At 38.6% G+C, this 14,860-nt stretch overlaps 1 protein-coding gene across 1 annotated transcript in view; it reads right to left on the bottom strand.

The window, feature by feature from the left end:
• LRP2 (LDL receptor related protein 2) overlaps positions 1 to 14,860 on the bottom strand; it is a 194,750-nt gene that overhangs the window by 139,412 nt on the left and 40,478 nt on the right. The window contains exon 5 of the mRNA XM_032401234.1: positions 11,036 to 11,152. Within this exon, the coding sequence (XP_032257125.1) occupies positions 11,036 to 11,152 (117 nt within the window). The remainder of the gene's footprint in view (positions 1 to 11,035; positions 11,153 to 14,860) is intronic.

Genomic DNA, 14,860 nt, shown 5'->3' with positions numbered 1-14,860 from the left:
TTTTGAACTTCTGCCTTTTATGGTGTTTAACATCCTCCTCCTCTCAAATTGATACTTTCTTGGCCCAATTTCTTTTTCAGAAGATTGTTCTCATAATGATTCTCATATTATCTTCAAATTCCTCTTTAACTAAGGAAAAGGTATGTCTTAACATAAGGTCTCAAAAACTAGACAGTAGAGTCCCACTCTGAGGCTCAATTTTGCATTGAAGAACCTACTTTTTGAGGTTTCACAGACATGGATGGGTAATTCCTTGGATAGTCCCAAAGACTCCTTCACGCAGGAGCAGTGTGCATAAAATTCTGTGCTGAAAATATATTAAACTTGTACTGTGTTAACTCACACTTTAATAAAAGATGGACTCTCAAATGATACTTTTCCATTTTTTGTAGTGAAAGAAGAAGCCCAATTATTCTCATCTCCAGAAGTTCAAAACTGGACTCTAAGTGTCTTTAAATACCTAAATTGCCAGTTATATTTAATCAATCATATACTGAATCTGAATTGTCCTCCTTGATTATCTAAACAGAACTATGGCATGGAACTTTCTTGCTCCAAATAAAGTCATTAGCAGAGAAAAAAATCTTAAAAATCTTTAAGCACTCATATGTATATTTGGGGGAGCAAACATGTACATTTGGAATGTGGAGAAAGTAAGGAAAGGAGAGGGAAGAGGTGGTGTTATCAAGTGTGTTCTTGTTTTTTGTGCCAGATAAACTTTAGAGGTCTAGGGCTAATTAATAGTTACCTGTCAATCTTTCCATTAAGACAAAACTGATTCAGATTTTAAATTTTTTCTGAATTTTATTTTTTAAAAGTCCAAGAACCAGCTAGTGCTGAGAGTGATTGCTGTCTTTTCATCAATGAGATGGTATGCATTACAAATGTGCTTCAAAGGGTCACACAACTCTGTTTATGAATTCTCACTTCAAGAGATCCAAGAGGCCAGTTGAGTCTGGCCAGCAGTTCCCCTCCCCCATGAGCCAGATAGCTCCTAGAGTCAGTATGTTGTCTAGCCTTTAAAGTGCAGCAGCAAGCAGGAAAGAGATCTTAGAAAACCCTGTCTTTGCAGTAGATAAGGTATCTGTGTGGAGGAAAATTTATTTGAGTGTAGATGGTGACTACCTCACTTGGAGTGATTACGGTAGATATGAAGGATCTGGGACAAATATACAAAGCGGATCACTTGTTCTCCCCATTCTGCTTTTCGAAAGCCAGTGCCATAAAACTGAGAAGAGAAGAACTACAACAGTTTCCACTGACAGGACTAAAAGTTTACTGACACGCCTCATTCCCCCCCCAACAAACAACAAGGCCAGCTTCTTGTCATCAGGGAGAGTATTGTTATGGTCAGAGGTCAGCAGTTAAGACACCCAGAATGAGGAACGAACAGCTTTCTTGTCTCCATCCATGCTGATAATGAATCTCTTCTCAATCAGCCAAGGACCTGCCTCAACTCCCACAAGCCTTCTGCTCTCTTCTCTGCGTAGTTAACTGAGGTATATGCCCACAGGAAATGCTGCATGGAGCTACCTGACTCCACTGAATACTGAAAATATTTGGAAATCTCCAAAGGGTTCACAGAGGAAATGGTTCACCCACACAGAGGAAATGGTTCCAAATCATTCACACCGAGCAAAATAAGAAATGACAGATTCTATTTCCCTTAAAGATTTCGATTACCAAAAAGGTTAATGAGTTTTGATCTACCCCAGGAAACAAGAAGTCACAATACTCTGGGACTGGGAGATACCTAAAATCTTTTTTGGTTTATTTGCTGAGCGGGTCAGAGTCTAACCTTGTAAACTTTTTCCCATGGAGCAAATCCATCATGTAGGTGAAATGTCCTGCAAGATTTTAAGTAAAGAGAAAGTATAACAGAAGAGATAATACACACACACACGCACACCAGAGGAACTTGCCCTTCTAAGTTTTGTCTTAATGGCAAGATTGACAAGTAACTATTAACTGGCCCCAGACCTCTAAAGTTTATCTGACACAAAATACAAGAACACACTTGATCACACCACCTCTTCCTTCTCCTCTCCTTACTTTCTCCACATTCCAAAAGTACATGTTTGCTCCCCCACAATTGGGAACTTCCCCAAATATACATATGAGTGCTTAAAGACTTTTAAAATTTTTCCTCTGCTAATGACTTTATTTGGAGCAAGAAAGTTCCATGCCATAGTTCTGTTTAGATAATCAAGGAGGACGAAGTGACTTGAAGACCTCGTGGACCCCCCAGAATGGAAATCATTCACAGCAGAGCAAGATATAAATATTAACACTACTCTTTATTATCTTGACAGGAAGGCTATCTCTTTATTATCTTGACAGGAAGGCTATAAATACATTCTATTCTCAGAATTTGGCAAAATGGCCAAAAAGCACATAGAAAAGAAGACAAATTGATTACAAAGAAAGGGGAGGCATCTAGAAGGTAGATTATGAAACTTAAGCTAAGACTTAAAGGAAAACAAAAAATAACTGATAAAAGTCCTGCTCAAGATACCTGAGACCTTTCAAGGTCCTAGCATCATCCTTTTAAGTTATTCTGGGTCTAAGGAGCGCTAATCCTGTCAAAAAATGATTTGCCAGAAAAAAGTTTGCCAGTTTGGCGACCAGCACTTAGCTGCAGGTACTACCCACAAAAATAAGCAATTACAATAATAGTCATCAATAATATATATTGAAAACTATGTGCCAGAAACTTGTCTAAGTACTCGGTGTGTATGAACTCATTTCATCCTTATAACAACCCTATGAGGTAGGCACTATTACTCTCATTTTATAGATTCTACATATGTGTCTTTCTGAGGTTAAGTAATTTTTAAAAAGGTCTTACGACCAGTAAATCGGAGAGGCAGAATTCAAATTCAGGCAGTCTGGTTCCACAGTGCATGTCCCGAACACTAGAGTAGATATAACTATAGGGCTATAGGGCTTATAGGGCTTCAGAGTAAGTAGTGGGAAGAGGCAAAAGATTACAGAAACAAAATGAAATTGAATGAAAGGAAACAGAAACTCTTAAAAATATAGTTTAAAAAGGAAGAGAAATAACCCAAGAGAAAAAACAAAGTTTCCTTTCTTCCATTTAGTTTCCCATTCCACTTTCAGGAGTCTGAAGAGGTGAGGCCAACTCTGGATTTACGGTATATTCCACTAAGGACTTCAATCCAGTATGATCTAGGAATGAGAAACCCTATGCTGGGAAACGGAGCTTTCCGGGAGTACCAGAACAAACAAGAGAGTCAGTACCCCAAAAAAAAAAAAACAGACCACAAAATAGCAGAGGACCCACTCTACCCCCTTCCCAGTCAAATTCAAGTCCCTGAAGCAAGTGCCATCACAGACTAGCACCGAGGAACTACAGTAATATACAAGAAGAGAAAAGCATTTTTCAAGAGAAAAGCCTCTTTTCAAAAATAATTTCAAATGGCTTTTAATAAAAGGCATATACATAATAAGATTTATAAAATGGAAATAGCAATTCCGCACCTTAGGAAGAAAAAGCAAATACAGTCATCCCAAGAGCTAGTAGAATTGCACTAACAGCAAGTGTAGGCTAAGCAGCCTTCAGGAAACTGAAGCCAAAAAAGGAAACACATTAAGTTACCTTGTTTTCCTTACCCTGCTCTCTTTGAACTGCTGGACCTTAAGTCCCAAATCCCTATCTGGTCTCTATCCACGGTGACCTGATCTATACCTAAATTAGAAATGTGCCTGAGAGGCCCCCTGCAAAGATTTTGGATCTACAGCACCTCTTTCTTCCCATGCACAGAACTACCACCAAAATCTGAAAAGGAAGTAAAGACTGACGTAGTTCTAAATTCTTAAAAAAATAATAAAAATCTCACTTCAGCCCTAATGTAGGAGTAACTGAGCAACAAGACAGAAAATTGTGCACCAAATGCTCCAAGGAATAGTGCAAAGAAGTAAGGTGTCTTCTCATGGGTAAGCAAACGTTTATAATGTGCACCAGATTTAGTGGTACTGGTTCTACAAAGGAGCTATGGAGCTATGGGTTTTCATTTGGGGTACATAGCACCTATCTCTTCCTTATAGTTATCCCCCATGACACATCTGGGCAGAACAAACAGGCAAATTTTAATGCCTGCCCCATAGAATTATGAGAGTGGCCACTTTCAAACCATAACCAGAAACGGTGTGGCTCAGTTGAGGACTCACTGGCAAACCACTGCTGGATGAATGCCATTATGCTAAAAGCCAGTTATCCTACAGAGTGCTACCTTCCTTTCCAGTAGGATTTCATTCTATCCAACATACATTTATTGAAGTCCACCTTCCTCGATACTTTACTAAGAACTGGATAAAGAGAGAAACAAAATTACAAGTGAAATAGAAATTCCCACAGCTTTTTAAAAAAATGTTTTATTCGACAAATAATTAGTGCACACCTATAGGAGTATGAGGTCCTAGAGAAGTGACAAACTTCATAAAATCCCTGCTCTCATGGAACTGACATTTTCCTTGGGAGAATGGAAGGACAGACATTAAAATAAATGTCCCGCAGAGAAAAATGTTATGGAAACACAGCAGGGTGGAATGATAAGAGTAACAGGGGGGAGTCACTCTCTGGGTTGAACAGGAGCCATTAGGTTTAGTAAAACGAAGGTCACTGGTGGCACTGACAGGAATGCTTTCAGGAGACTGGTGGGCAAGGGCTGTTTTCAGTGAGTTCAAGAAAGAAAAAGGAGAGGAAATGGAGGCAGGGATATTAAAGACAACTCTATGTAACTGCATTATACAAGGGGGCAAAGAAGTTGGGAAACAGCTGAGAGGGGCCTAGGGTCTTTGAATAAATATAATGTGCTTGTACGATGGCGATCTAAACAAGAAATTCTTATTTCCTGAAGGTTTCAGGGCTCCGACTTCTATCTCAACTGTAAGAACACTAAAAAGGTACATGTGGGACGTGATATGATAGATAAGATGGGGCCAGTCTCTCTGCTTCTGCTTTCTCACCTGGAGTACAGAGAGAACACTGGGAGCAAGGCTTACTGGGCAGCATAAATGTGCAACTGAGTTTGAGGAAAAGCATGTTCTTCACAAGCCATCATAGTCCACAGAATGACTCTTTATTCCTCTGTTTCCCTGGCTGGAGTTTCAGCAATTAGATATATAAAGGCAAATGTTTGAATTCTAAAGAACAGAAAGTCAATAGAAATAAAACTTCATGGACAAAGCAGCCCCAGTTGCAGGCAGACCAAATACTGCTGATTACCAGCAAGAAAGCCTTCATTGTAACAGGGATTTTATTTACCCTTTCTTTGGCATTCCTAAGTATCAAAAGAGAAGTACTGCAAACCAATGATAATTAGCTATAGTTTTACTCACACCAAAATCACTCTAATATGGTACTTAACAAAAGCAAAATAATCGCTTCGCTTAACTGGAAAAATCTGTACGATTTTTGAGCAACCGAAAGTCACTGCAATATATTAACTGAATGACCCATAATTGCTGCATTGTTCTGATGTTTATCTTGGACCCTGCATGAGTGGTTTTTCCTTGATGCTAATCCCATTAGAAGTAAAATGGACTGCAGTTTTGAATCTCCTGTTCCTTGGGGGGAAAAAATTAATAGACAAGCTATTTAATAGTAGGTGCATTTTATAGATAGCCGGACTGAAAAATAAAATAACTTGGGGAAAATGAACTTTTACCTGTTACACAGCTTTTTATAATATATACGTACACACACACACACACTTACACATATACATATTCAGAAATAGTTCTCAAACAAGGTATAATCAAAAATACCTTATGCATATAGGAACACAGCAGACAAAAAGACCAAACATAATAAGAAGCTTTCATACAACACAAAATTTATCTCAAGGATAATCTTTTTAGTGGGATCTTACTATGCTTGCCCTCCCTACCATCTCACCCATTCTCTTCCTTCCCTTCCCCCTGCCTCCCTGAGAGAACTCTTACACACTTTTCTTTGTTCTGTAAAAGGAATGCCTGCAATAGACACAAGGTGCTCTATGTTGGAGCTCAATGTCTTGATCTTAGAAGCTTGAAAGGGTAGGGACCATAACCTAGGGATCTGATCTGACAGGCAGGACTATGAACTATAGGGTCAAGCTTCCTGATCCTTTCAAATATTTGGGGGAAAGAATTAAGTCCTTCTTTGGAGCTTTTCCAACATCATTACTACATTTAAGTGGTTTCTAGGTGTCTAATACATTTAGACCCCTTCCTATAGACAAGCTTATTTCTTTTTTTTTTTTTTTTTTTAATTTCTGAGAAATAGAAAAATGAAAGTCACACTCACAGGCTGATCCTGCATTTGCCCACAAGTAGGGTTCCCATGCATCATGACTACAGAAACAATCAAGTGTTGCTTAATCCACCATATTGTAACATTCCAATTTAAAACAACTAATAAACAGCTACTATGTATCTGAAGGGACATTTAAAATAGCTAAGTATCTCTATGACTAAATGGATCTTAGCAACAATCATCAATGACTGAGTTAGACATTACGTGCCTCCTAATGGAAATACATACTTTTATATTCAAAGTATTGTTGCCCCTCCATACAGAGAGAGAGAGAGAGAGAAATGCTTGCATCTTTTAAGCCTCTAGACTAATGTTATTCTCAACTAGAGCAGAGGAGGAAGATTTGGCTCCCAGAGGACACTTAGTCTTGTCTGGAGACATTTCTGGTTGTCATAAATGGGAGTGCTGCTGGTTTCTAGTGGACAGAGGCCAGGGATATGGTTAGACATTATACAATGCATAAGACAGTTCCCTGCAATAATTATCTGGCCCCTAATGTCATCTGTACCAAGGTTGAGAAACCTTGCTCTAGATCTAGCTACCAATTTCCAAAAAATATAAGAGACAGACAAACAGGGGCACCTGGGTGGCTCAGTCAGTTAAGCGTCTGCCTTCAGCTCAGGTCATGATCCCAGGGTCCTGGAGGATCGAGCCCCGCATCGGGCTCCCTGCTCAGTGGGAAGCCTGCTTCTTCCTCTCCCACACCCCCTGTTTGTGTTCCCTCTCTCGCTGTGTCTCTCTCTGTCAAGTAAATAAATAAAATCTTTAAAAAAAAAAAAAGAGAGACAGACAAACATGTTAAAGGACAGTAGGGGATGCGATGAGCAAAACTCAGACTGTGGGAAACTCAGGACAAGTAGTTTGGTTTTTTCAACAAATACATTGCAAGGGGTAAAAAACAGAAATGGAAGGCAAACTTACAAATTGAAAGACAGCAACTAACTCCAATGTATAAATTTTATTTGGACTTTGATTTAAATGATACTGTAAAAAATAATAACAAGCCACTGGGGAAATTTTAAGAACTGATTATTTTAAAGAACAGTTGTTAACATTTAGGTATGGTCATGATACTGTTATGTTATGCTAGGTTTTAGTCCTTATTTTTTGGAGATAAATACTGAATCATTTAAAGATAAAATTACGTGATTTGTGAGAACTGCTTCAAAATAATGGGGAGAAGAATAAAGAGCTCTAGGTTAAGACAAAATTAGCCAAGAGTTGGTAATTCATATAACTTGAGTGATGAGTACAAAGGAGCTGAGCATACAATTCACCTTGCTTTCGATTTTGTTTAAAATCTTCCATAGTAAAAAGCCTTAAACAATAATTTTTAAATGATAAAAGAGCTAAGTAATCTTCAGGTATAAATACTCTGTAAACTCCCATTACCAAAGAAAAGTATTCCAAGAGCATGGCCATAGGGTTTAGACCTAGGTTAAAAGCTTGGCTCCTCCACACTCCATTCCTGACAATCTTTATAGCCCTTTTAAAGAGGAGATGGTCATCACACCCACCTTGTGGTATTAACGTAAAAATTGCACAAAATAGTGACTGGTGCCCAGTTTATGGCAGTTCCCTTTCCCATTTTCCACAAGTGTTCCAAACAAAGAGGGAAAACAAAAGGAGGCCAATCTGTCTCTCTATATTAGCACTTTCTAAAGACTTTGATCCAGGCCCTTCATCTCTTTCTTGTACGAATCTGGCTGTCGCCAGGGGATCACAGCACAAAGAAGTATGAGGATTCTTTTCTTAATTTCCTGATTTGTTATTTTTTTAATACTCCTCCATAAATAACACATAGTAACAAATAAACAAGGCATAGAGAAACAGGAAAGCATACGTCATTATCAAACCCATTTACATGTGTCAGACTCATCTCAGGGCTACGAGCCCTGAAGAATCCATGACTTGTGTGATTCCAGGAGCAATTAACTGTATCATCTAAATCTGGCTCTCTTTCCTCAACAAATCCTGTTTCACCTATTCCTTGTACTTAAAAAAAAAAAAAACAAATAAAAACTTGATTAAAAATCCCTGCTCTGGGCACCTGGGTGGCTCAGTTGGTTAAGTGACTGCCTTCGGCTCAGGTCATGATCCTGGAGTCCTGGGATCGAGTCCCGCATCGGGCTCCCTGCTCGGCAGGGAGTCTGCTTCTCCCTCTGACCCTCCCCCCTCTCATGCTCTCTCTCTCTCATTCTCTCTCTCAAATAAATAAATAAAATCTTTAAAAAAAAAAAAAAATCCCTGCTCAGATATTTTATAAAGCTCACTCACTTCCTTTCCTTCGTTCCTTTCTATACCAACTGCTGGTATGCTCGAATGCTGCCAGCTTTTTTCCGGAAGATCTATTGGCTAAGTCTTGGGGCAGTTGTACGGGTGACTTTAGACTTGGCTGCAGGGTGTTCACATGGAATAAATCCAAGCAGTCTGTTTCAGCTGCCTTTTATTTTCCCCAAAGTAGCATTTCCTTCATTCCCATTGCATTTCCAACAAAGCACTCATTTTCATCCACTTGTAAATTAGGGATAAAGACACAGACGGCTGGCTGGTGGCACAGCCTCTGGTTCTCCCTTAAACTTGCACAAGCTAGAACTTTCTCCTTCTGTAAATAAAGTCCTTCATGAAAAGCAATCACCAGACTTGGAACCAGAAGATGGATTTAGCCACAGCACCGCCACACATTGTACAACCTTGAACAAGCCATTCTACTCTTTGCAGTCTCAGTTTCTTTATTTATGAGAGTATACTAACACCTGCCCTATTGTCCTCATTGAGGAACCTAATTAAGAATAACAACCAAAATTTATATAACACTTAGCAGTTTACAAAACACTGTAAAATATATGATCCATCGCTAGTATTAATCAAAAATATTTTCTTCACTTCCACAGTGAAGAACCTATTGTTTGCTTTACGAAGTACTGAGAGACCCTGACTCAGACTTGCTATTTTGTGACATCAGACAGACACTACCATCTCTATAATTGCCAGTACTAAGTCTCAATTTTCAAAGTGAAAAGAGACCCAAATTAGAGGTAACATAATCTCTTTCCAAGAGAACATTTAAGTTGGAAATTACACCACAACACAACTGTACCAGCAATTCTGGAGATACAAAGACAAATAGCACAGCGTCTTCCCAAAGAAAAATAGTCCCAAGGAAAGAAAGCACTGAAGGAGAAGAGGTGTTTCTTAAAATGCACCATGTGTTGGGGCGCCTGGGTGGCTCAGTCGGTTAAGCGTCTGCCTTCGACTCAGGTCATAATCCCTGCTCAGCAGGGAGTCTGCATCTCCCTGTCCCTCTGCCCCTCCCCACCCCCGCTAGTTCTTGCTCACTCGCTCGCTCACTCTCTCTCTCTCTCAAATAAATAAATAAAATCTTTTAAAAAAATAAAATAAAATGCACTCTGTGATAATGATACGGATGCAACATGAATCTGGACCTGTTTGGACCCAGATCTTTCCTTTTCACATATGCTAGTATTTCTTCCATAAAGAGTACAGTTTGAACAATGTAGTGAAATAGGAATGATTTGCTCAGAACCAGTTTATGTTAGCTCCCACCCAAGGGCATAGCACCTTATTGGGAAATGTACCAAAATATACAGAAGATGGTCCTCTCATCAAGAAACATAAAATAAACCATTTGGACCAAAGGAAGAAATTTAGCAACAGTCCAGAAAACTAAATTAAATCAAAATGATCAAACAGTAGAGGAGGTGTCCCACAAGAATGGACTAAAACTTAAATCTCAGTTGGAGACATAATAACTAAGAAGTTTATGATCAAGTTTTCTAAGGTACACAAAATCTATCCACTGATTATTGGAATACCAGAATATTAAAACAAACCCCTGAAGTTTAGAGCATAAATTTAAGAGCAAAAGAAAGAAACTTTACTCAGCTCATAGTACACTTACGAAATGCAGCCTATCAAAAGAAACTCAGGAAAAAAATACATAAAAACTCAAGGAAGTTCTGGATAAACTCATAAATGAATATGCTTACAAGGGCTTTTAAGCAGAACTGGATACATCTGAAGCTAAAGTCACAGTTAGGTGGACCACAGGACTGACACAGTAGAATAATTCCTATATTCTTGTAATCTAACAATTCCACATAAACCTCAAGAGAGACAGATTACTCCTTACTTATTTGTAAGATGTACACGATGCACCATGATTGCACTCTCTTATTTTGATTATGATAATATCTCAACATTATACATAGAATACTGTGATTTCTACGTCTTATCATGTGGTGATTAGTTACAAACTGATATAATAGGCTGCCACTGGGGAAAGCCATTTTCAAAATGTAACTCTTTTCCAAACTGGAAAATACTGAGTCCATAAGAGCAGAAAAATTAATGACATTTGACCCAGAAATTTACCATCTTAATCTAATAAAACCCATAATTGACCAAACCAGATTTTATATTCAATGTATTCAATGACCCTTCAGGATTCTACGTTAATGTTAAAAAATACAGAAATCTGATGTGCTAAGGCAGGACACACTTGGAATGTCTTGCTAAAAATAGTCTCATATCAGAATATCACCTCTAATCCACAAAAGAATCTGCCCAAGAGATTTCAATAACAAGAGGCATATTGTAGGCATTTCTGTCCATCAACAAATCTAACAAATTGATTAAAATGCCAAAGGGACAAAGGTGAAAGCAAAAACAGTACAAAGACTGCAAGGGACTCACGGCAGTCTTTCTCGTCCGTTCCATCTGAGCAGTCTCTGACGTGGTCGCACCTGTATTCATTTGGGATACATTCACCATTGGAGCATGTAATTTGATGGCTTGAGCATGTTCTCCCAGCTGTGAAGGGGAAAAGATATTACTTTATAATTACTGCCAAAGACAGACCAATCCATTGACATTTACCAAAGATGAATGAGGAAATTTGAAGGCAAAGGCAAGAGAGTATATTGAACATAAAGTTCATAGGCTCAGAAAGCAGTTACCCAGCTACACCAAGGTAGACAGCTCACAATGCAAAAGCAAAGGTATTATCATCAGGATATTATCAAAATGCTCACAGAATCGGGGCACCTGGGTGGCTCAGTCAGTCGAGCATCCCCTACCTCTTGATTTCAGCTCAGATCATGATCTCAGACTCCTGAGACTGAGCCCCAAAGCAGGGGCTCCACACTCAGCAGAGAGTCGCTTCTCTCCCTCTCCCTCTGCCTCTCCCCCCCCCCACCCCCCACTCCCACTCACCCACGCACGCATGTGCTCTCTCTCTAAAATAAATAAATAAAATCCCTTAAAAATGCTCACGGGGTCACATCAACACTCAAGCATGTTAGTGTAGACAATTATCAACATGTGTGGAGAATACAATATAGACTGAAACCTACATGGTAAAAGGGATGAATGAAATAAGAATTTTGCAGATATAGGTAGTAGCCAGGGATCGGTAAGGTTCCCCCTCATTGAAATACTTGTTTAAACAAGAAGGATATATGCCAAAGGGTTGTAACAGTGGATATTTCTGAGTGATAAAAATATGGGTGATTTTTTTCTTTAGAGTTTTCTCTATTATATGACTCTCTACATTGAATGTTTATCAGTTTTATAAACAATTTAAACTAGCTTGTTTTTATCCTCTGTTGATTACAGTAGGTAAAAGCAAGGCATCAGTAGTTTATCAAATTTGCCTCTAGATAAAACAGATCAAATCTAAGGAATTGATGCTGCAAGCATCATGTGAATGCTATTCTCTAAGCCTGGAGCAGAAATTATCATGGGATTTTTCAACTGTCCACATAAAAAGAAAACATTTGGGGAATGGGGAAAATGTGATAGACTGAAAATAATCATAATCATCAAATGGAAGAAAAAATTTTTCCCCTGAATTTTTACAGAGTTTCCTATACTTCTATATAGTAAAGATACTTAGGTTCAGCAAAATTTGGTTTTCTGATGAAATTATGTATCTGTTAAGCGGTGTGCCATCATCTAAACATAAGAAAAACCTTTCTAAAAGACAAGTGGATAATTAATCACAGCTTTATAGAGTTGACACTTGAAGATTCAAACATATAAAGGTTACCATGTGATAAGACATTAAAAACTATCCATAATTACCACCCTTTTCCATGCTTAATTGATTATACCTTTCACGTCATCTTGTTCCTTCTTTCTGTTTAATAAAATGATCTCATTATGAATGTGTTATGTAATTCTTGAACAGCAAACAAGATTTTTCCAATCGGTCAATTTCTGACACTCTGACAGTATAATTTCATATTTTCTCCCAGTACCTTATATTAATAAAATTAGAATGAAACAACTTTTCTAGAAGTCACTTAAATGTCTGAGTTCTGCCCAAAGCCGACCCAATTTTATCTAAATTAAGGCTAAAAAGATTAATACTTCCTCATTAAATTCCCCTATAATTTACTTAAGTATATATTGCCAATTTCCACATAAAATTAAAGAACTTTTTTTATTTCCAAAAAAGGCAAGTCATGAGTATTTTCAAACAAAATATGAAGAAAAACTAAATCAAGTGCCAATATTATTTTAAGTATCTTGGCTTTCTTCTTAAACTGAAGCCCAAAGCAATTCGGGGTTTATGAGGGAGCAATTAAAAGCTCATTCAAACATAGAGAAATGATAAATTAAAATTATATGGATCCATCAACCAGTCTGATGCCAGAATTCACTTATTCACTCATTACATAAACATCTACTGAGGGCCTATTACATGCCACAAAGTACACCAACAATGGGAATACAATGATGAATGAGGCACAGTCCCTACCCTCAAGGAGCTCATAGTTTTCTATGAAACATTTCAAGAATTAATTAGAAAACAATATAGGCACCCAAGGAACTAATTATAGAAGGATCAGGGAGGAATGCCTAATTCACTCTGAGGTAAGAGTGTGAACAGGGACAGCTTCCTTTAAGAGGTAACACCTCACTGGGTCTTACAGGAGAAGCGGCTAGGTAAGCTAGGTCAAAAAAAAGGACTGTCTAGCAACAAGCATTCAGGCAGCATGCACAGAGGTCAAAGAGGGGCACAGCATATGCCCAAGGGAATTACAAGCACTGATGTGACCCCACATGGCAATTTCAAGGCATGAATGGCCAAGTAGTAGATATGGAAAAATAAGCACCAGCCATATCTTAGAAGCCACTGTAAACCATGTTAAGGAGTTGGAGCTTTCTTCTTGGGGTGATATACACCAAAGAGTTTCAGGGTTTTAGTCAAATCTTTCTAGTATCTCAGTGTCAGGGAGAACCTGAGGAGGCACAGGACTAGAGGCAGGGAGGCCACTCCAGAGGCTGCTGCAGTCACCCAGATAAGAGATTGCTGGCAGTAACAACATAAATGGGAAAGAGGTGAACTTTAGAGGTGTTAGGCCAGAGTTGCTGACTAAATATGGACAGAAGAATCAAGAATAATTCCAAATTTCTAGCTCTAGTGCCTAAGAGATTGTGATTTCCTTTCCTTGCTAATTGATTACATCTTTAATGTCACTGACAGCCATCTTTATATTTCCTCTAATAAAATGCCTTCATTATGAAATATGTTTCTTAACATTCTAGATTAACAAGGAAAATGGCCTTGATCTGCCTATTTCTAATAGTTTGAGATTGATGTTATATTTTCTGCTAGTGTCTTATATATAAGTGAGTTAATTTTATTTCTAAAGATAATTCACGTGGACCAGCAAATATAGAAGGAAAAACCTGGTCAGAGGAGAAGATTATTAACTCCACTTGGGACACCTTGAATTTGAAGCATCCTGGAGATCTCCAACAGGCAGTTGAATATACAAGACTGAAGTGTGGGCAAGAAATCTGGGTCATAAGCATAGATTTGGGTATCATCAGCCTATCCAGGGTTATTGAAGTCATAAGATTGGTTGAAATTATCCTGGAAAAGTGTAGAGTAAGAGGAGTTGCTAAGTGCAGGGCTCTGAGCTCACGGGCTAGGCAGAAGAGGAAAACAAAATGGAACGATCAAAGCAGCTCAGAAAAGAACCAGGAGAGTGAGGAGTCATGGCAGCCAAGGTAGTAGGGTCAAGAAGGAGAGAGTGATTGTCAGAGTCAAGTGCAACAGAAAAGTCCATCCAAGGATGAAAAAGGAAAAGTGTCCACTCTACTTGACAATCAGAAGTTCTCTGGTGACCTTAGTGAACATAGTGGTGGCACGGTCTGTAGCTAAAGGATGTCTAATAAAGAATTTTATATCATTAAAAATCCAAGAATTAGGGGCGCCTGGGTGGCTCAGTTGGTTAAGCGTCTGCCTTCAGCCCAGGTTGTGATCCCAGAGTCCTGGAATCAAGCCCCACGACAGGCTCCCTGCTGGGCAGGGAGTCTGCTTCTCCTTCTCCCTCTACCCCTTCCCACACTCATTCTCATTCTCTCTCTCTCAAATAAATACAAAATCTTTTTTAGAAAATGCAAGATTTACCTTATGAAATCCATTGTCATTTAAAATGGTATGTAACATTGCTTATAAATTACTGTGATAAAGTTTTCTCCAGTCTCTTTTCCCAAGCAGTTCTC

The sequence above is a fragment of the Phoca vitulina genome, unplaced genomic scaffold (assembly GCF_004348235.1).
Source record: "Phoca vitulina isolate PV1807 unplaced genomic scaffold, GSC_HSeal_1.0 scaffold1, whole genome shotgun sequence".
NCBI classification, from domain to species: Eukaryota; Metazoa; Chordata; class Mammalia; order Carnivora; family Phocidae; genus Phoca; species Phoca vitulina.
The sequence above is the reverse complement of the archived record's forward strand: the minus strand, read 5'-3'. Positions and strand labels throughout refer to the sequence as shown.